At 40.1% G+C, this 23,416-nt stretch overlaps 1 protein-coding gene across 3 annotated transcripts in view; it reads right to left on the reverse strand.

The window, feature by feature from the left end:
• Positions 1–23,416, reverse strand: part of APAF1 (apoptotic peptidase activating factor 1) — a 91,676-nt gene that overhangs the window by 26,319 nt on the left and 41,941 nt on the right. For 2 of the 3 annotated variants that reach the window (XM_077831815.1, XM_077831825.1), the window contains exons 14-20: positions 17,740–17,865; positions 16,671–16,802; positions 13,976–14,101; positions 10,342–10,503; positions 3,370–3,498; positions 2,441–2,566; positions 1,753–1,872 (exon numbers count right to left, since the gene is read on the reverse strand). In XM_077831815.1, coding sequence (XP_077687941.1) covers positions 1,753–1,872; positions 2,441–2,566; positions 3,370–3,498; positions 10,342–10,503; positions 13,976–14,101; positions 16,671–16,802; positions 17,740–17,865 — 921 coding nt within the window. Of the gene's footprint in view, positions 1–1,752; positions 1,873–2,440; positions 2,567–3,369; positions 3,499–10,341; positions 10,504–10,934; positions 12,190–13,975; positions 14,102–16,670; positions 16,803–17,739; positions 17,866–23,416 lie in introns of those variants that run through there. The other variant, XM_077831834.1, reaches the window with a different exon arrangement.

A 23,416-nucleotide genomic window follows, 5' to 3' on the forward strand; every position in this document is an offset into this window, starting at 1 on the left:
TCAGATAAGAATATTGATAATGCTGACATTAGACAGTTGTCATTCACCAGCAGAAAATTTGTAGAATTTGACAGTCTGAATTACTACACAGGAAATGTAGATCACCTTGCTGGTGCCATGCAATATGGGCATTCAGTTTTCACAGCTATAGAAGTTAGTGCCATTGCTTTAAAATGCATCACTTCTGCAGATCCCACAAGAGTTTACGCTGAAGGACCACCGGAATCATATAAACAATTGTCTACTGAGTAAAAAAAAAAAAACACACTACTTGTCATTCCTGAAGCTTTAAAATTTTCTATTTGCTTTGGGTAGAAAAGGCATTTTACAGGCTGAAAAAAATACTTTCAGCTACAAGGATTACCTCATTCTGTCTCTTCCATGGCCTATAAGCACTTAGTGTATCCCCAGAAAGCAAGATTTTTAGATAGTTTGCATTAGGGTCCAGTTTCCTTAGTGCACCTACATGCAGAACTCCCACAGAAAGACAAGTTGCACATGGATGGGCAAAATTTGGTCCTTAATATGTATTATACCTATGCTGCTGTTAAGTGTCCAGCACAGCAAGAAAGAATTCAGAAAGGGTTACTGACAGACTGTTCCACCCCATCTATTTTGTCAGATGTACTGGGGTCTTGTAAACACATTCTGCAGCTACTACTTATCCCTAAAGAAACTGTTGAGAAAAGTCTAAATTATTTAATTCTGCTCACCCCACTATTTATGCTCTACTTTCAATTTACCTTTGTTTTAGAACTTTTTGGATACTCTAGGATTTTATAGCTCAAGGATTAGAGATCGGTCTAAACATGCCAAAACTATGAGAAAATTTGGATCCAAGCCTTGTGGCTTGGGTCCATTTTTTTAAAGGATGGATTCAGGATCTTTTAAGACAACCTGCATTTCAGACATACATGCATAAGGATGATGCAAAAATTTGTACAGGGTAGGCCATTAATTAACAACTTAGTATATTTAATTGTCTGATCTGACTTTTAAAAAAATAAAAAGTTAAACTGCAACATACTTATGTGAAAGGAATTTTTGACATTTAATATGAAAAATACTTTGACAAATTCTGGACAGCATTTTGTAACAAAAAATAAATATAAGCATGTTTTCTTGTAAGCTATTATAGTTAAGCATGTCAGTGTTCTAAATGAGCTAAACTAGCCACTTGATGCATCACTTCTACAGGATGTCACATCACATAACTGATATAACTTGACATAAAATTATGGAAGGTTACATGTTAATTCAAAAATATTTCTATTACGAAAGTGAAGGCAGCTACATGTGTGTGTTTAAAGTATTTAGTATGCTTAGTTTCACCAGAGTATAAACAATTTGTATTTTTAGCTCATACAGAAATATTGTACCCAAAATTAATAAAACATAAGGTATACAACTGGTAAAGAACAGTTATTTTATAACAGAAAAGGTCCTCTACCCTTCTCCATGCAGTCAGCTTCAATTTGCATATCTTCCTTTTCAAGGGAAAAAGCCCACAAACTTTAACAGGTCTTGCTCATTAAAATAGGCATAGCTCCTTTGTCTGGACCTAATGTACAGTAATTCAATCATCTAAAGAGTAAATTACAGAACATTAGCCATTTACATGCCAGATCCAAATGCTTAAAACCAGAAACAAAAATAACTTAATTCTTAATGTGCTTTTTTTTTTGTAGATTACAGAGACCCGCGGGCATATTATTGATTTATGAATTGAAGTCCATACAGAAATACACTTACTTGTAGATGCTTCTGATTGAGAATTGCTAAAACCATCACTTCATCATCCTGGAACACGACATCTAGTTCACGTTTTAACACAACAGCAGAGGACTTGCACACTTTACTTGACTCCCAAATCTGTTAAAGAGAATAATGTTCTCAAAGGTTCTATAAAGAACACGATATAAAACTTTCAGTCAATAAATAAGAGTACAAGCAAAAAGCAAGAAACTCATAAATGGAATAATTTTAAATCATCGAGAATAACTGCTCAATACTTTTAATGGGTTTCATTTATTAGACTACTAGGAAGGGATGTACAATCCAAACAGATAAAATGCAATAGTGATATTTTTCCCATACTGACTGACTCCCCTATACTTCTACTCAGAGAAGTCACATGCACAAAGTTCACCAGCTCCTAACTTGAAATCAAAGAAAATAATTAAAAAAAATGAAAGTACCAGCTATTGCATTATATATTTCATTCGCATAAGAAGTTTCAAGAATATGAATAGTGATTATGGAAGTTGGGAAAGAAACAACAAGGAAAAGAACAGGGTTACCTCTCCTAATGGTAGCACTGCAGTTTATCACAGGAATTTAGGGATCAAAAAACATAGCTCAGGTATTATACACAAGTACGTATCCTAAACAAGTAACCACATGTAAATATGCCCAAACAACTGGAAATAAGTTATCTTACCCTTATTGTCTGGTCATCCGACGATGTCAGAAATAAAGATCCATCAGGAGAAAATGTCACACAGTGAACCCAACTCAGATGTCCTCTGCAATCAGCTACTTTTGAAAAGGATTCTGTATTCCATAACTACAGCAAAAATATAACAAAGGAAGATCCAACTGTATCACCACCACTACATTCTAAATACGAAACACAAAGCACATACAATAACTTAAGAACACACCAATTTTTTTCTACTAGTATTTGCTTTCAGTCCTCATCCTGAATATACTAACTGTAAGAGGGAGTTGTCTTCTGCTGTCACTATTTACTACAGATATTTATTTTTCGAAAGATCAGCCTTTTCAGTTGTATAACTAAATCAATCCATGTAGTGCTCAAATGTAGACTTAAATGTATCTGTTTTAGAAAATATGATACTTAAATGTTTTGGGACTAGAATGGATAAAGTAAGTATTCCATGCACTACTTAGTGTTTTTCATTTGGCTGAATCATAAAAAGCCCTATAGTGTACCAGTATATTGTACAAGAGTCTTTTATACTATATTATCTCTTGAAGACTGATTTTTTCTGATTTATTTTGCTTTTAACATGTACAGTTAAATAAAATGTTCATTTTGCAGCTTATGTGAAAATATAAAAAATAAACATGTTCAAAATGAAAAATATGTATAGTTCAAAAACAATATTTCACCATTCAAAATTATACCTCTAATAAAATGGGTAAAAAAATAAATATAAAAATGAAATTAAGATATTACATTATGTGCTAAGAATACTTAACTAAGTTCAATTTGAACACATATGCACATGTGCAGTTATTGGAAAGTTCTAGCTCTCCAAAACTAATGGATTTAGACACTCCATTTTCTCCATATAGTATCCCAGGAGGACTATTTATATTATGTTAACAAGGATAGTCACTTACCTCAACAGAATAATGTGATAAAGCAACTGCTACCAACTGATTGCCAGAACAAAAGTCACAGTACTGGACTGTACTGTGGTGACTTATAAGGACTTCTGCTAACAAGTCACTGGTTATAACATCAAGAAGCTGCGAACATATACAATTCTAATAATTATATTGTATTAACATCATGACTATTACATAGCTCCTCAGTAAAAACTGTATAAGATCTATATGTACTTTACTGCTGGCAAGTAGTTAATTATGATCATTAGTAGTAGTTTAAAGCACTCAACAACATGTATTCACCAATTAGGAAAAATGCGGTTCCTTAAATTAACAGATCCAGTCCTCTTTCAGAGACCTTATATCATCCAAGTATTTATTTAAAGCACATTTAAATACACACTTGAATATACAATAATTACTCCTGAAGGAAATGTGCACCAAAAAAAAATAAAAAAATATGTGCACATTTTAAAACGCTGCAAATTTTATTTGTCAATAAATAAATGTGGAGGCTCCAGCATGGCAGTGAAGAACACAGGCCACCGGTTGCACAGAATGAGAGATCACCCTGCAGCTTCCCTCCTCCCCCAGGACACAGACTCAGTGAGGCTGCACCTGACCCTGACACAGCACAAAGGCCAGGCCTGCCCCAGAAACACCCCAGGGCTCTGCCTCTCTGCGCCAGGTGCAACAGGTGTGGGCAGGCACGCTCAGCCCAGCAGAATCCAAGTGTGGTAGGGCTTAGTGTGGGGGGATCCAGATGTGGGGTGAGAGGGTTCTGTGCAGGGCAGTCTAGGTTCGGGTGGCTCAGCGGGGGGGAGGGGAGGGGTGTCCAGGGGGGAGTGTCCAGGTGCAAGGGAGGGATTTGGATGTACGGGCTCATTGCGGGGGTTCAATGCAGGGGCAATGGGACTCGGGGGGGCGGGGGGGTTCAGGTGATAGTGGTTGGGCCTCAGCATGGGAGATGAGGCTCGGGGGGGGAGGGGGCGGGCATGTGGGATTCAGCGGGAGGAGGGGGGTCCCAGATGCTGGGAGATTGGGGCTTGGTAGGGTGGGTGTCTGGGTGCAGCTGGTTGGGGTTCAGTGGGTCTGGGTGGGGGAGGACTGATCTGGGTGCATATGGGCTCCAGATGCAAGAGGTAAGGCTTGCCAGGATTGGGGTTCAGGTGTGGGAGGCTCAGCAGTGGGATTTAGGTGTGTGGGGGGTGGGGGGTCTAGGTATGGGGGCATCCAGATGCACAGGGGTTGGGTGGACAGGGGAGCAACTCCCTGTACAGTGACCCCTTCCGCCATGGCTGAGGAACAATGGGGAAGGAAGTAGGGGGTGGAGGTGCTGCAGAGCTTCCTTCAGTCGGGGGAGTATTTTGGGGGTATGTCTCCCCCAGCCCCAGCTGCTCCTTGCAGGGAAAGAGCAAGTCCTGTCCTCCCTCAGCTCAGCAGAGACTAGCAGCTGAGCCAGGAGCAGAGTAGGAGCCACCAGCCAGGGCATCCCTACCCCCTGCAGTGATTTACCTCTCCACCAGCTGCCCACACTGCTGAGGACAGACACGTGACCACTCTTAAGGCTTCCCTTTCCTTCCCTATCAGAAAGTCATTTTTCTGCAGGGAAGCAAAAAAATCTGCAGGGAAGCAAAAAAATCTGCGAGGGATATGAATTCTGCACACAGAATTCCCCTGAGAGTATAGAATATTTAAAATATATACTACTTTTGACCTCAAAACATGTTACATTGGCTTTACAGGTACTCTTAGGATACTGTGTAAATGAAAATTTTTCTTTTAAATATTTGTATGATGCAGCCAATTCTTAAAGGAAACAACTCTGCATTAGTACTGGCTCTTAACTATAGTCAACATGCTGTAAAATTGTAACTTTTCTTCAGTCATTTCCTTTTTTCAAATCACCAAATATTAAATTAAATCTGATAGTCCATTTTATAAATTAAAGCCATTTTTGAGTTGTACAAGTAATCCTGAAAGTATCTTATTTCTGCATACCAGAACTTAGGCTGAATGCTTTATCAAAACTAACAAACAGAAGGCTATTCCTACGACAATTTTTAATCCTGAACTTCTTTAATAACTCTATTGTAAGAGCCTTAAAAAATTGAGTTTAATACTAATTATTACATAATGGCAAAATTAGACTTCGAATCATGTCCTGACTCAATCCACAGTGATTTGACATGGTTTCTAGCTTCCCTCAAATGCCTTTAAGCAGGCTACCATAATTTAATAGTTCGCAAACACAGTTATGCCTTTCCCTTCATGGAGCACATTTACAATGTAATCCATGTCTCTCTATACCGACTAGTTGCAGGGTGTCACACCTACGGCCTGCCGGCCACTTTCATCCATCTGCAACTCCCTCTGTGCACAAAGAGGACCTGGCCTTTTGCTGCTGCTCCTCCACAGATTATTCGAAGGGGCCAGGAAGGAGGAGCAAGCTTATGCAGGGTTAGGTCTTTCCTCCTCCTGCTGTTGTCACCAAGACTTTCAAACTAGTTTTACATCCGACTAGTTGCTTTGCTTCCCCTCTACTGCAGCTACCATAGAAGGCTCAGAGGAGGAGCAGTTTTTCAAATGCCCAGGGAGGCTCCTGTAACTCAGGCCTCTGGGGCTCTCTAAACTATGCTGGTGTTTCTCCACAGTCCCCAGAGGTCAAATAGAAGATACTCATCCAGAAGTCCTGGATTCAGTCCCTACAAATGACCTAAGCAAGGATGTTGGCTATGCTGTCTGTAACCCTAGAACACAATCTGCTTCCAGAGCTAGAAAGAAAAACCAAGAACCCTGATGCCCAACACTCCTCTGTGTTGCATAAGTATTATGTAACCCTCTGGCAGTGTGCTGCATCCATATATCAGCATGCTTTCTCTCTCACCAGTTATTCCGATGGCTAAAGTGGAACAGGTCTCTGAAAAGAATCTGAAAACTATGAGTTCAAACCCTGCTGATATCAGTATGGGGGGTGGGGGGAGGAAGGGGGACAGGAGAAGCATGCAAGTTAGTATAAAGTCCCTGCAGTAATTGTTGGCATAAATTACGTTGTAAAATATTGTATTTAGAAAGGAATTTGGATTTTGTGTTAGTATTTGTCTTAGTGCTGTAGTTTTAGTGTTGGTATTTTGGCTAATGGAAGCTATCCTTCTAAGACGGATATTGATAAATTTGAGAGTTCAGAGAACAGCCACAAGAATGATTAAAGGATTAGAAAACATGCCTCACAGTGATTGAACTCTTTGATCTTAACAAAGAGAAGATTAAAGGGTGACTTGATTATAGTCTGTAAGTATCTATACAGGGAACAAATATTTAATAATGGGCTCTTTAATTTATCAAGGAAAGCTATAACATGATTCAATGGCTGGAAGCTGAAGCTAGATAAATTCTGACTAGAAATAAGGCATGTATTTTAAATAGTTATAGTAATTAACCATTGGAACAATTTACCAAGGGGCACTGTAGATTTGCATCACTGACCATTTTTAAAACAAGATTGGATGTTTTTCTAAAATATACGTTCTGAGAAATATTTTGGAGAAGTTCTATGACCTCTGTTATTCAGGTCAGACTAGATAATCAAATGGTCCCTTCTGGCCCTGGAATTTGTAAGAACAGGATTCAGAGTAACAGCCGTGTTAGTCTGTATTCGCAAAAAGAAAAGGAGTACTTGTGGCACCTTAGAGACTAACTAATTTATTTGAGCATAAGCTTTCGTGAGCTATAGCTCACTTCATCGGATGCATACTGTGGAAAGTATAGAAGATCTTTTTATACACACAAAGCATGAAAAAATGGGTGTTTACCACTACAAAAGGTTTTCTCTCCCCCCACCCCACTCTTCTGCTGGTAATAGCTTATCACTTTAGATAAGTGAACTCCAGAAAGGATAGAATTTGATTTAATAAATTTATCTTTCAAGAAAGCAAGCCTTGTTCTCAAAGGCCTTAGAGCACTGCTGAGCTACAGCACTTTTCATTTTTAGATTACCAGTTTGAATCTTTCCTACCGCAGCAGGGATTAAAAGTTGTTCCCATATAATGGAAGTTCAGTAGACCCTATGTTAGATGAGTTTGAAAGTCCCAGTTCCAGCTCTGCTGTCACACTCACCACTATGTTCTGAGACTAGATTAAAATCTTCATGTTAGGGAATTCTTTTACCACATGCTATGCATTGTACAGACACAATGAGGGCTTGATCTTGGTTATGACCTCACATGAGAACTCCTGCAGCAGGGGCCAAAACTGCCTTACTCACCTCAAGTTTTTGGAAGTTGGCAATACTTTTTACACACACACTGGAGGTGGGCAAGAGATCAGAAATCAGAAAGACAAAAGACACATGGTTTAATTTTTTTAATTCACTATTTTGGGTCGAGTCTGAATTTTTTTTTTTAAACTTTTGAGGTTTGCAGTACTGCACGCTTTGTAGATACAGAACCTGATTTCTAGAAGTGCCGAGCACACACGTTAACGGGAGCTGCAGGTGCTCAGCACTTATGAAAACATGGTCTAAACCAGGGGTCTCAAACACGCGGCCCGCGGGCTGCATGTGACCCGAGGGCCGCGAGGCTATTTCCTGCAGCCCGCCTAGTGGCCTGCGCCCCGCCCCCCCCAGCCTACCTCCAGGCCAGGGTTGGGCAAACTACAGCCTGCAGGCCGGATCCAGCCTGTGGGATTGCCCCCCGTGGTCCCACGCTGCTCCCTGAAGCGGCCAGCACAATGTCCCTGCAGTCCGAGGGGGGGGAGGAGGGCACAGAGGGCTCCGTGTGTTGCTCTGGCTTCCAGACACCACCCCCCGCCGCTCCCATTGGCTGGGAACGGGGAACCACAGCCAATGGGAGCTTCGGGGGAGGTACCTGGAGGAGCAGCAAAAGCAGCGCATGGAGCCTGGAGCCCTGTGCCCTCGCCGCTCCCGTCCGGGCTGCACGGACATGGTTCTGGCTGCTTCCCAGAGCGGAGCAGAGTGGGGCCAGCAGGCAGGGAGTCTGCCCTGGCCCAGGTGTGTGCCGCTGCCACCCCAGAGCCACTCTAAGTAAGCGGCACCGGGCTGGAGCTCGAACCCCTCCTGCACCCCGCCCCCCAACTCCCTGCCGTAAGCCCCCTGCCGCACCCTGCACCAACCCCCCTGCCTGCACCCCAACCTCCTGCCCTGAGCCCGGCCGCATCCCACACGCCTCCTGCACCCCAACCCCCTGCCCTGAGGCCTGCCACACCCCGCACCCCTCCTGCGCCTCCTGGGGGCAGGGAGCGGGCGGAGTTAGGGTGGGGACTTCAGGGAAGGGGTTAGAATGGGGGCAGGGAAGGGGTGGAATGGGGGCGGGGGCAGCAAGGGTGGGGTGTCAGTGATGCAGCCCTCAGGCCAATGCACTTGTCCTCATGTGGCCCTCGTGGTCATTTGAGTTTGAGACCTCTGGTCTAAACAGTCTAAACATATTATTCCACTTTTCTCAAAACAAAAGAACCTTTTGTTTGATATTAGCAGAATACTGTGGGCCAAATACTGCCATTGATTACATCTGAACAATACCAATGGCTTTAGTGAGGATTACTGACCTAAACAAGAATACAATTTTCACCAAGCAGTTTTAACTTTCAGGTTAATTTATAAAGCTCCATACAATTTCTGAATGAACTGTTTTATAAATTTTAAAGTCAAAAGTCAGAATTGCTTCCCCTCCTTAGTACATCATATTTCATTCCAAGTCTTCCAGCCATTAGTCCAATACTTACCACCAATCCATAGAACAGCATTTCCCAAACTTTGTAAATTGGCCCCTCCTTTTGGAAAAATCCCTGGACTCTTGCCAGATATTGCTACAAGGCCTTCAGATCTTAATTTATACATCATCTGCATTGTCTGTGCCTTGCTAGTTTTTCACACCCCGCTTTGTTAAGTGCTACCTCAGAATAAGAAGAATAGGCTGGTCATAGCTGCTTGTACCTCTCTCCCCCACATAGCTAAACTAGTGAATCTTGATCTCCAGGACAGTTGCACTGTAGGAACAAGCATAATTCAAATATTTTTTTCTCCTTATAATATAAAATGTTCCTGCTATCCTACACTAACAATTTGTAACAAAAAACCACACATTTTGGCAACAAAGTATTTTTTTAATTTGACTAATAACATAAGAACGGTCATACTGGGTCAGACCAAAGGTCCATCAATCCCAGTATCCTGTCCTTTGACAGTGGCCAATGGCAGATGCCCCAAAGGGAATGAACAGACAGATTATCATCAAGTGATCCATGCCCTGTCACCCTATCTGAGCTTCTGGCAAACAGGCTAGGGACACCATTCCTGCCCATCCTGGCTAATAGCCATTGATGGACCTATCTAGCTCCCTTTTGAACCCCGTTCTCGAACTGGCCTTCACAACAACTTCTGGGGCAAGGAGTTCCAGAGGTTGACAGTGCGTTGCGTGAAAAAATAACTTTCTTATGTTTGTTTTAAACCTGCTACCTATTAATTTCATTTGGTGGCCCCTTGTTCTTGTATTATGATTTTATAGATTTTATTTTGTAGTTTATCATATCCCCCCTTAGTCACCTCTTTTCCAACCTGAAAAGTCCCAGTCTTATTAATCTCTCCTCATATGGAAGCAGTTCTATACCCCTAATCATTTTTGTTGCCCTTTTCTGAACCTTTTCCAATTCCAATACATCTTTTTTGAGATGGGGCGACCATATCTGCATGCAGTATTCAAGGTGTGGGCGTACCATGTATTTATATAGAGGCAATATGATATTTTCTGTCTTATTAACTATTCCTTTCTTGATGATTCCCAACATTCCGTTCATTTTCTTGACTGCCGCTGCACATTGAGTGGATGATTTCAGAGAGCTATCTGCAATGACTCCAAGATCTCTTTCTTGAGTGGTAACAGCTAATTTAGGCCTCATCATTGTATATGTATAGTAAAACAAAACAGAACACAGGAAGAAGTAAGAGTTTGAATATTATGAAGTACTTACTAAAAGCCGGTTTTTGGCTGCCACCATTATTGTAGCACAATTTGCTGACCAGGAGCAACACTTCACTAACACTTCCACATCATCTTGGTGTTCATCTGCATTTCTGAAGAAGTCTTTTATATCAATAGTTTTCAGTTCATTTGCTGAACACACTTCCCAAAGCTTCAAGAACAAATATATTAAAATCAGCCTTAAAAATCAATTAGTATAGATGACAGAAATTAGCATTAACCGATTACAGTATGAAAAAGCACATACAATATTTTTAATTTAATTTTCAAGATCATCTAGAATGTTGCTGTACATTCCTGTATGCAAACAGGTCAGAGCGAAAAGAAGATCGCCCCTCTACACTGCTGTGTTGAGATTGCACTTGAAAGCATACTCAGTTCTGAGCATTTGTGTACCAGAAAGGTATTGCAAAATTGGGAGAATTTCAGAAAAGATCAACAAAATTATTGCAAGTCTGAAATGTTGACGTTTAAGGAAAGATTAAAAGATCTTATATGCCCTACCTCACCTGCCCTCCCCCCCAAAAAAGACAGGGGAAAACAATGTAATACACTTTAATCTTTGTTGCTTTTGAAATGCATTTAGTTATAGGTTATGTTTAGCTATTAAATATTAAAATTGCACAAAGCAGTTTTCCCTCAAAGTTATTATAAACATATGTCAGAGAAAAACCTAACATTTCTGGGTTTAAAATGCAAGACTATTTTATAATCCCTAACAGAAAACATGTTTTCGTTTATGGATTACATTTATTGTAGTTTTTCATGTCCACACCACAAAGTAAAAACAGCACAACATACGTTCCTTAGGCATGATGTTTAATATATACGCCATTATGTACAAGACTATTTTGTATTAAATTAAAATGTTTTGAAGAAATTTCCAGTTTGGTAATTGAAAAACTTTGTACTGAATGTCTACATAAACTTATTTTACACATTCCATGGGGACTTAGTTGCAATTTTTCCATCAAAACTTCCATATTCAAATATTACACTTGTGTATCTGTTTGCATATTTTATATATTTTTTTCCTATCAATCTATTATTTTAAAACTATCGACACAATCCCTTCAGTGGGAAGCACTGAGGTCATAGTAAAACTATAGGCCAGCTACTATTGACTTTTAGAAACCAAGAAAATACAATTACCTATGGTAACCCTAAAATTCTACCAGATGTACTATCAAACTCCCTTCTTTACCTGACATTTATCCAACTTTTGTTGAGATACTCACAAGTGAATGGTAGTTTATTAAACATCATAGCCAAACCTTGTGAGCAACTTTTTTCTTTTTACAAAAGTTATTTATCTAGATTTCCCTTTATGGCTAAATGAGAATATTTATCATCAACAATAAGCCCCAAAATAGAAATAAAGCACACACAATTCTAGACAATTTAAGTAATAACATAACAGTAGTCACCTAAGCCCTGTGACGGAAGTGAGATTTTTATTTGCAAGAACTCAAATTAACTTTACCTGTAGAACAACAAACACAGATAATCCTCCACCCCAGAGTAGTAACACATATATGTGACTTTGACCTTGACTGTACTGAAGTAGAGCACTGGCAAAAAGGGATCCTCCACTTTTGAGCATACAATTGCACAAATAGCAGACAATGCTGCACAGTATTAACTAAAAGAAAGAGGCAGATTAGACTGATTTTTCTGATATAGTAAAAGATGTGGCTTTCATATCTTCTGCTATGTGCTCTCAGGAAGTGAAATCACAGGCTGAATATTCACAGGTTAAGGTGTAGAATTTGAACTTCCCTCGCCAGAAAGATGAATGATAGATGAAGGTAAACAAATTGTTCTCCAGCACTGGAGTCTTAAAAGAAGAAAATATATTGAAACTAACGTTTGAAACTAAAGATTATGTCACAGCATATCAAGTGCTTCATTGTAAATGCAAGAATTCAAAAATACAGACTGAAAATTCTTAGAATGGTTAGAATGAATATGTGTCCATGTCAAAAAATACATACTGGATATAAATGGAGTCCTAGTAAACTAGGCACATTTTTCAAGGGTAGTTTACTGTACTGACATTATTATTCTGAAGTGTGACCATGATTAAACTGCTCTCAAGATGGACTATATGACACCCAAATTAGATCTGTCTGCAGCAGGCAAGTTTAACTTTACATTGTGTAAGAAGCTCAGCACAAGGGGGACTGGTGTACCGAAATGAGATACTAAAGGAATTATGTATATAAACTTGCACTGAATGAGTTGATGTTGGAATAGTTTGCTGGCACTCATTCTTTGTGAGTATTTTGCTTTTAAAATGTCCTGCTTCCCTGAAGCATGCTACAGAATTAACAATGCCCACCTGGCTGGCTTCTTTGTATAGTTTCTCTGAGCAGCTATCCAAAGTGATTGTTCTTTGTTCCCACAGAAGCATACAAGTAGCACAGAAGAATCAAGGGATCCTGCCCCAATCACAGCAGCAAGGGGTGGAGACAAGAGAAAAGCTAAATCTCCTCTCGGCTGGCACAGTGGTAGAACAGAAAAAGGAAAGAAGTGTGGGAGAAAGACAAGAAACAGCAACAATTTTTCCCTAACAGCTGGGAGAAAAGGGCAAGAAGTAAGCAAGCAAGCAAAGCTTTCACTTCTTCCCAGCTGCCTAGGTTTGGGAAGAGCACCAAGTAACCACAAGCCAAAGCTGACATGAAAGATGGGGACTGTTTTATGGCGGGACTACTTCCAATCAGGGAGAATTCCAGGTTTCTGGCCAGGATATTGTACCTGGACTCAGCTAAGGAGGATACAGACAGACAGTCAGCCTCTAGCCAGTATTTAAACCTACCAGCTAAAAAGGTTTCTGATATATTTTTCAAGCTCGGTCCCCAGATCTCATTGATGCATTCACGAAAACAAACTCAACCACTTTTAACTTTTATCTTTTAACAGCAGCTACAATAGCACTAGCAGCTCTTTAACATTCCTGATTTAGCTCTCTTATGGCAAGATAAAAGCTTCTTTGAACAGTGATTCTAAAATGGTACAAGCTTTACATTGTAATTGGCAACTATACCTCCTTTTTTAAAAGAAGAAAACATTACAGTATTGGGGAAAAGAGCTACCTTAACCCCCCCCAAAAACAAACAAACAAAAAAAACCAAAAACAAAAAAACCGCTTTGCTTCAGCTGGTTTGTGTAAAATTACATTAAATTCAAGAATACAATGAATGTTAGGAATTCCTGACTATCTTATTGAAGATATATTTTTATATGTCAGATCTCTTTTCCAATAAATCTAAATCTTCTATTACACACATATGATTTAAAAATGTATCCCAAAAATCATTCTCTCAGTTAGAAAAGTTACATGACAGGAAGGATGGTGAAGATAAAGGACTAAAAATGAGACACCCTGAGTTCTATTTCCATCTATGACACAGAATTATTCTGTGACCGTTAGTGAGCCATTTAACCTCTGGATCCTTGGTTTCTCATCTTTAAAATAGGAATGCCACTGAGCTACCTCACAGTGAAAATACTAGGCTTAATTCATTAACATTTGTAAAAGGCTTTGAGATTACTGAATACAACACAGTGTTAAAATATAAATTTCCATTATAAAAAACAGACTGGTTATTTACAAAGCATACCTTTAATGTTCCATCTGCTGAGCAACTAGCCACATATTTGTCATCTGGTGAAAATTTGCAGTGACTGACAGAATTTAAGTGACCAAACATTGTATTTCGACAATGCTTTTTGTTCAAATTCCAAAGCTGCATAAAAAGTAAAACACAACACAACTGCTGTTTAACCAAAAACCAATCTAAAGCTAAGAACACCAAAAACTTTCCTACCCAAAACAGGAATCCACGTTCAAAAACTGAAGAAAAGCTTTAATTCAGATTTTTCTTCACATTCACAGCAACGCAGGGAAGCCAGTGGCAACACTCATTTTTTAAGTTACCTGAACTTTTAGGCTGAGATTTCCAAATGTCTTACCTTGACCTACCAACTCATGTGAAAACTAAAAATTACCGGTCTTCACTAGGATTTACCTCAAGTTTTCAATTCTCTTGAATTAACTAACTCAAACTAAGAACATGCTTTTTTTCCCCCGTAATGAAGACAAGGCCCTTGAGGGAGAGAGAGAGAGGGTATGGAAAGTTTGCCTTGATCCCAACGCTTCTTAAAACTACCTCCCTTTTATCTTATCTTCCTCTTGTCTTCCAAGATCAGGAGCAGTTTATTAACAATTCCTAAACTCAATCTGATCCCCTCAAATAGTCTTACATCCTATTAATGTACTCTACTGAATCCACCCTTAATGACCTGCTAACTAAATCAAAAGGACACTATAATTTTTCTTTGTCTGCTGACTTTTGAACTTTTTGATATCAGTCTCCTCATTTCTCTGAGTCTATGATCTCACTCAATTCTCATCCTAACTGGCCTTTCAGCATTACCTTTAGCAGCTCTTCTTTCTTCCTTTCGTCCTTTGTATTGGCACTACCTAGGTTTCTGCCCTCGGTCTTCTCTAGTGCATCAGACAAGATACTTTAAGAGTGACTTGGTAATTTTGGGTGCCCAATTTGAGATACCTTAAAAGGGCCTGAATTTTTAATAAGTGGGTAGGTGTTGAGCACTTTTTGAAAAAAATCAGGTCCCTTTAAGGTATCTCAAAAATTGAGGCATAAAAAGTCACTAGTCACATGAAGATCTTGGCCACTATCCTAACACCTCATCCATTCCCATGGTTACTACTACCTTTATAGAGGAAACATCTAAATCTATCACTCCAGCCTGTCCCAAATGGTCATACTTCACATCTCAAGAGTCCCCTCAGACATATCCTCTAGGACAGAGGTGGGCAAACTATGGCCTGCGGGCCACATCCGGCCCGTGGGACCATCCTGCCTGGCCCCTGAGCTCCTGGCCCAGGAGGCTAGCCCCCGGCCCCTCTCCCCCCCGGCAGTGAGCTCCTGGGGCAGTGCAGCTACAGATCCCGGCCGGACCCGGTGCTCTGTGCTGCATGGCTGCCTGTCCTGGTGCAGCCGCGGTGCCAGCCACCAGTGTTCCAGGCAGCGCAGTAAGGAGGCAGGGAGCGGCGGGCAAGGGGGTGTTTGGATAGAGGGCAGGGGAGTTTGGGGGTGGTGGGCGGGGGTGTGGATAGGGGTCGGAGGAGTCAGAGGACAGGGAACAGGGTGGTTGAATGGGGGCCGGGGTCCTGGGGGGGCCCCCATCAGGAAGGGGAGGGTTTGGATGGGGCGGCGGAGGGCCGTCAGGGGACAGGGAAGGGTGGATGGGGCAGGGTCCTGGGGGAGCTGTCGGGGGCAAGAAGCAGGAGGGGGTCAGATACAGGGCGGGGGGTGGGCCATGCCTGGCTGTTTGGGGAGGCACAGCCTCCCCTAACCAGCCCTCCATACAATTTCAGAAAGCCGATGCGGCCCTCAGGCCAAAAAGTTTGCCAGCCCCTGCTCTAGGATGTCCAAGTACAATCTTAAACACAGTCTCTCCAAAACTGAATCTCTTCTAATCTTTGTCATCTGACTCACCTCTGTCAACAACTACTTTTTACTATCAATTCTTATTTTCTGCAACCCAGGTGTCATCTGATTCGTCCATCTCTTTCTCATTTCCAGTCTCTTCAGTCATTTGGTTCCTCTTTTTATTATAGTTATAATCCAACGCAATAGCTAAAATAATCTTCCACGCATTGGTCATTTTTGCCTTAATTACTACAGTTTACCTTTCTGATTTTTTTGATTCACTTCTTCCACCCACTGCTCCCAATCATTCCAAAATGCAGTTGCTAAAAACATCTATTTCTTTTGCTACTTCACCATAACCCTCTTCCCCCTGGAGCCTCTTCAATAGCTTTTTGTACACTCTGACATCTAAGGAAGGATCAGGATCTTGAATTAGAAGATCACACATAATCTTTCCCTCTCCAAACTTTCTGCTCTTATCACTACTCCATTCCCAATCTTTTCCATTAGCCTTTTCCCAAACTCTCATTGTCATACCTTTTAGCATACTGTCCCCTACTGCTGGGGAAGCATCCTTGCTCTCTTCAGCTAAGTGCCACTCCACCTTCTCGGTAGCCCCTGTAAAAACCCACTTCTAAGAATTCTACCTTCCTTCCGATGAATTATCACTATATTCTTCCTTACCTGCATTGGTGTCATGTGTTGTGTCACACGTTTGTCTTATCTAATAACTCACAGAGTCAGCTTTTTGAGTCAAGGAACTTGTTTTAAGGTGATGATAAAGTGCATGTACACTTACAACAATTCATTTTTAATAGCAAGCAGCATAGAAACAATCTCAGCATTTCCCACTTACTTTGATGTAAGTGTCATGGGAGCAGGTGGCTAAGAGAAGCTGATCATTTCTGTTGTTAAACTGGCAGCAGTTGACCTGTTCTACATGTTCTTCGTATACCTGTACAAGCTGACCTGTTCTTGAGTTCCAGATCTAAACAGAATTGATTTAAACAACCAAAAAAAACTGTTTGAAATATATTCTATACAGTTATTAAAAACAACAGGGTGTGTTTTTGTTGGATATTTTTTACAACTATGCTGGAATATTTAATATAAATTAAATGCACTTTTCTCATAAGTTTGTAACTATTTAACATTATTTCTCCCAGTAATATTTGAAAGAAGATGGGGAAAATGTGAAATGTTTACATTAAAAAATGAAAAATATTGTTATGTCCAAGTAATAACAATTTGTGGCTAAGAGAGGAAAATAGAGGATGCTTTTAAAAATAACAGTGGTCTGACAATAAGCTTTTACTAAAAATATGATCCCAACAAGATGCTTGGAACTATCTTTTCACATCAATTCACTCTTGCCAAAATATAGTCTTAGGGTATTACTAAAATGGACAGGCCTGCACCTTGTTGAAACATTTGAAAAACCGAGGTGACTTTAGAAAACATTCTTGAGTAAAAGATCTGAGTTTCATATATGATCCTACTACAATACTAAAGAAATATACAGAAGCAGCCTAAAAAACCAAACAAGACAAACAGAAGCAAGTGAAACAATACCGGCAACAAGCACGAAGGAAGTTATTATGATACTGATGTCACTCGTGTTGTAATGATTCTGTTCACACACTCAGATATTATTATGCTCCAGTCAGACTACAGAATCATCTTATAAGAGAATACGATAGTAAATTATGCTTTACACAAAACTATGCTTTACATTAAGCACATCTAAAATAAAAGCATGTCATTTAAAAATATTTTCAAGTTGAAAAACAGTACCTATAATACGTGTTCTCCACATAAGGTATAAACAAAAGATCTTAAAATTGGTTCAAGTTAAATTGGTTCAAGTTTAGAAACAGAATTACTTGTTCTACTCTGAGGAAAAGTGCTCATCACCATTGCCTTACCTTCACTTTTTTATCCACTGAACAAGTTGCAACAAATCTGTCATCTACAGAGAAAGTGCAGCAAAGTACTTCATCATCATGAGCCTTTATTTCGAGAAGCTTCTCTCCACTTTTCGCTTTAAACACCTACATAGGCAGAATATAACACACACTGAAATCTTAGGCCTACAGTACTCTGAGCTAATTTCAGTATACTCTACGAGGCATAAAATTGCTATGTTCTCAATTTTCTTATTTCAAGTGTTCCTTATAATAAAGGGAAAATTGCCAAATAGTTCAGGCTACATTTTTTTTACCTTGAAAATGTTTATAATCTCATTGAATGCGTGCCCAGAATTTTAAATATCTATTCTTCACAAAGTTGGAGCTCAGATCAGAGACCACAGGAACAATAAGAATGTCCCTGAACTGCTAAAAGTGAAATCTGGGGAGGGTTATAATTATTCTTAAAAATATTATCACAGGTTACAATTTAGGCTTGAGATGAAAAATTTAAACAGTGATGGGAAGATTGTGTGTGTGGTGACAGACGAATTAAAAAAATATGAAAATAAATTTGTCTTTGGGTACAATTGTGTTTCTATTCAGGTTCTTCACTATTTAGTGTACAAAATTTTGAATGTATAAAGGACACAATCATTTGGTTGTCAAATAGTAGCAGTATTTTAATTTTAAATCCCAAAGACAAAAACAATTATATATTAATATTTTTTCCTTTTATCCTCCATGTGGATAACTGTTTGCTGGAGTCTATATTAAAATGAGGAATTCTAGGTCTATAGATCACGAGAATCAGATTACTTGGACATATTAAGGACCTTTTCAAGAAACAAACAATGATTTTGAGGAAGAAGGGGAGACACTTCAAAGTCTGATCAAGGAAGACCGTACAACAAAATATTTCATTCCTGAGTTTCCCTGACTCAGGATGGGAAGAAGTGGTGGAAGAAGAAACCATATCCTTCCATCATCTTGCCAAACATTCTCATATTTACTTTTGTGATAATGCAGAACCCTTGCTTAATCTAAACTACACTTCCCTACTCAGAGCTATTGATCCTCAACAAAAGATTGTTCAAGGGAATTTTGAGATGCCAACTAAAGCAGGACCAACGTAATTTAAATTTGGCTTTTCTATGTTTTCCCTTTCTTGTTGCGTTGAAAGGGAATAAGAATGATAATGAAACAGATTTTAAAAAATAATCTAAGAATGAATATTACATTTAAGGTACAAGGAAATCAGAATTTGTAATAAATTCTGAAAATTTGGGATTTCCCAAATCTAAGGACCACCATATTTTGGTTTCAGTCAAGATCTTTAGGTAATGGTTGTGGTGGAGGGTACTTGAAGAGTAGTGTATTTCCAATTTTTAAAAAACCTTTTCCGTAGTATTATTTAATAAGGAATAGAATAATTATCAGCAAAATTTAGGCAAGTTCCCTTTCAAAGGCTATTTTATTCCACACACAGCTACATTTTCCCTCCACTACACTGAGGGACAGGGACAAGAAACAGGCAAAAGATGCTGAAGAGAGGAATGAGATAGCCAGGGACTGGAACCTGAGGAAAAATGGGAGGATGATGCACAGAGGACTGCGAGAGAACATACAACAGATTCATACCAACACCAGGAAGAGACAGGTCTATGTTATGTGGGACTCCATACTCAGAAGAAACAAAAGGGCTGTGACCAGACCAGATCCAGAGGACAGAAGAGTGTGCAGTCTCCCAGGAGCAAGGATACGATGTGGACGTGAGGCTGAAGAAGATCCTGATGCGAGTGGGGAAAAATCCACTGATTGTGCTGCATGTCAGGATAAATGACTCTGCTAGATACCGATCGGAATAGATCAAGGAAGACTATGCTCGACTGGGTAAGGCGCTTAAAGAAGCGGAAACTCAGGTGATTTTCAGCAGAATAACTCCAGTTCCTAGAGAAGGAAAGCGAAGGTGTAACAAGATAATAAAGGTAAACAGATGGGTCAAGGACTGGGCTAGGAGGAAGGTTATGGGATGATCGACCACTGGAAGGCATTTATAGAAATAGTGTTGAACTCAACTGAGGGACTCCACTTGAGTACCTGAGATATTAACGTTCTGGGCTCAAGGCTGGCATGACTGGTAAGGGCTTTAAACTAGGAGATAAGGGGAGAAGGTTGGGAAAAAAATGTGAAAACTCCATGATTGGTTTCAATACATAGGACCTGCAAAATCAGCTAATGGAAGATATAACAAGAGATAATGGAACACCACAAGCTAGAAAACTGGATGAGGTCTGAGGGAAACTGGAATGCTTGTACACAAATGCAGCGAGTCTGGGCAAAAAAAATAGAGGAACTAGAACTACAAGTGCAGGTCAAACCAGTTATTAGAGGGATTACAGAAACCTCGTGGAATAGCACTCATGACTGGAACATAGGTTTTGAAGTGTATGCACTGTTTAGAAGAGATGAGAACAAAGGTAAAGGTGATGGGGTAGCACTGTATGTCAATGAAGCAGTAAACTGTAAAGACATACGAATAGTATGGACAAAACAGAATCTGTCTGGGTCAAAATCACTTTGGGGAAGGATTGTGAAAGAGGTTTTATTGGGATAGTGTTAGAGGTCTGCTATACATCCCAGGGTCAGATTCGTATATGAATAGTAATGAATCTAATATTATTAGAGAAATAAATACTAGGGTTGTCAAGCGATTAAAAAAATTCATCATGATTAACTGCAGTTTTAATCGCACTGTTAAACAATATTAGAACACCATTTATATAAATTTTTTGGGGGTTTTCTATATTTTCAAATATAGGGTCAGGGCTGGGCTCTCTGGGATTCAGCCCTGCTCAGGACTCCAGCCACCGGTGGGCTGTGGAGCTCCAGCCCCCATTCTGTCCAGGAAGCTGCATGCTGGGGCTGCTCCAGCCCTGCCGTCACCTCCAGTGCTAGCCTGCTCCAGCCCCTCCGCCGCCTGTGAAGCAGCAGGCTGGGGCTGCTCCAGTCCCCCTACTGCCCAGGATGCTGTGGGCTGGGGCTGCTCGAGTATCTCCGCTGGCTCCAGAGCTGTGGGCTGGGGCTTTAGCCTCCTGCTGGGGATGGCTCCTGCCCCGCCTGCAGGTATGTGATTGACACCCTTTAAAAAAATGAATGCATTAATTTTGCTTTCAGTTAATCGCAGACGTTAACTGCAATTAATTGACAGCCTTAATAAATACTTTTGGGAATTGTGTCACAATGGGAAACTAACTTCCTGGAAACAGACTGGAGAATAAATGCTACTAAGACTGGTGGGGCTCAGTTATTCTGCGATGTGATAGATGACAGTTTTCTTCATCAAATCCTCACTGAACCACAAGAGCTGATGCAATTTTAGACTTGGATTTAATAAGTAATGAGGACATCATAGAAGAGCTGGTCGTAGAAATAACGTTGGTTTGAGTGATCACGAGTTGATTCAGGTTACATTAAATGGAAGTATAATCAAAACCATATGGTCAACTATGATATTTTATTTCAAAAGGCCAAATTTTGGAAAGTTAAGGGAATTAGTTAAAGGAGGCAGCTGGATTGAAGAACTCAAGGACTTAAACGCAGAAGAGCCTTGAAATTTCTTCAGATGAACTATACAAAAACTATGCTAAATTTTCATCCTAAGAAAGAGGGAAAAAACTTGTAGGGAAAGGCTCAGACTCAGATCAGCTGGATGAATAACCACCTCAAGGTGATTATTAGGAGTAAGAAGAGAGCCTATAGGAAATGGAAAAAGGGGCTGATCAGCAAAGAAAGCTGGAAGTTTACAAAATGTAGGAATAAAGTGAGAATTGCGAAGTCAAGCTGAATTAGCTCTTGCCAAGGAAAATTAAATTGAGGGTTTTTTTAATATAAATATAGATATAAATAAAAAGAATAAGGAAGGATGAGTTTGGGCTGCTATACAGTGTAGATGGGAAGAAGATTAAAGATAATCTAGGTGTTGCCCCAAAACTAAATTAATACTTTGCCTCAGTTTTCCATTACTATGATAATATGGAACATGCATATGAAAGCAGTATGGATGATGAAAATGAGTGTCTAGAAATAGAAATGACCACATCTGAGTTGCAAGAAAACTTAAAGATCTTAATGCACTCAAATTAGGGAGACCGGACAATTTCCATCCCAGAATACTAAAAGAACTGGCACATGAGATTTCTAGTCTGGTAGTAAGGATTTATAATACATCTATCTATTGAGGGGTCAGTCAGGTTCTAGAACAGCCTTCCAATAGAAGTTGTGGGGGGGAAAACAACTTAATTAGTTTTACAAGAGAGCTGGATATATTTATATGGCGGTTTTGCTTATGATGGTGGGGGACAAGGGTCAACAGACCTGGGGCTCACTCATGTTCCTAAAAGTTAATGCTTCAGGGTTTTAGCCAGCTGCCTGCAGGGGGATTCCCTCCCACTAATGTATTCGAGAGGTTTTTTTTATCTGCTTCCTCTAACATATCATGGATGGCCACAACTAGAGATGGGACACTAAGCAGGGTGGGCCAGGGCTCTGAGGTGGCACCAAGCACTCACTCTCTCTCAGGAGCTTGGCTGGCTGGTTCTTGCTCATATGCGCAGGGTCTAACGGATCACCATTTGTGGGGTCAGGAAGGAATTTTTCCCCAAATCAGATTGCCAGTGACTGTGGGGAATTTTCGTCTTCCTCTGCAGCATGTAACTATGAGTCACTTGCCAGTATTATCTGAGTATTTCTCACTTAATCATTTCCCTACCATTGCAGGGGCCTCAAGAACTGGCGTACCTTGTTCCCTCCTGTTCTCTTTCTGTGGCAAACAGTCTAGCCTCCTATTAGGGGATAGCCGTGTCAGTCTGTATCCACAAAAACAAGGAGTCTGATGGCACCTTAAAGACTAACAGATTTACTTGGGCCTTAGCTTTCGTGGGTAAAACACTACTTCTTCTGATGTAGTCTAGTCTCCTGTGGGTCTCATTTCCATTGTTGGGTTTAGTGAGAGAGTGCTGGGTAATCTAGTGGTCCCTTCTGTCTTGAACTTTATGACTGACATTTTTTAAGAGAAATTTGTACTCTTTCACTAATAAAGCCATTAACTACGGAAGCACAGCATAATGACATCAGCAAAGCAAAACAAACAGTACATGCACAAGGTATTTTCTGAACTGGATGTCATCAGGCTTTTGTAGTAGCAGCCAGCAAATAAAAACAACAATATACAGTATATTAAATATCTATATTAACCGTGTATAACCAGAAACTAAAACACACACCTAGGAATTAAGATGAATATTCAACTTAGTAAGAATCCAAAAGGATAACGAAGGTTTGCAAAAAAGTTACTCGTTACCCTTATCTTTGGCTGTCTGGAATACGTACACCTTACTGGGGTACTGGTTGACTGACAGCTAGCATTCTAGAGAGCTGGCTGGCTCCCTCTAGGCAGACTACTGATAAATTGGCATCAGTCATCTCTCCTCGGTTTTCCTTTTTGGAAGTTCCCCTCACCCAGCTTCTGATTGCAAGCCGTCCTCTTATGTCCCAATTTTTACTCTAATCCCATCTCCCATTTCTGGAGCTCATTCTACCACCACCCCTCCACTAACATTGGGTTGATAAAATATTTTATGCAAAAGTGGGGAGAACAGTTTAAATGTCTACATATAGTTTTACAATTTCCATA

This window comes from Eretmochelys imbricata, chromosome 1 (genome assembly GCF_965152235.1).
Source record: "Eretmochelys imbricata isolate rEreImb1 chromosome 1, rEreImb1.hap1, whole genome shotgun sequence".
In the NCBI taxonomy this organism is placed as follows: domain Eukaryota; kingdom Metazoa; phylum Chordata; order Testudines; family Cheloniidae; genus Eretmochelys; species Eretmochelys imbricata.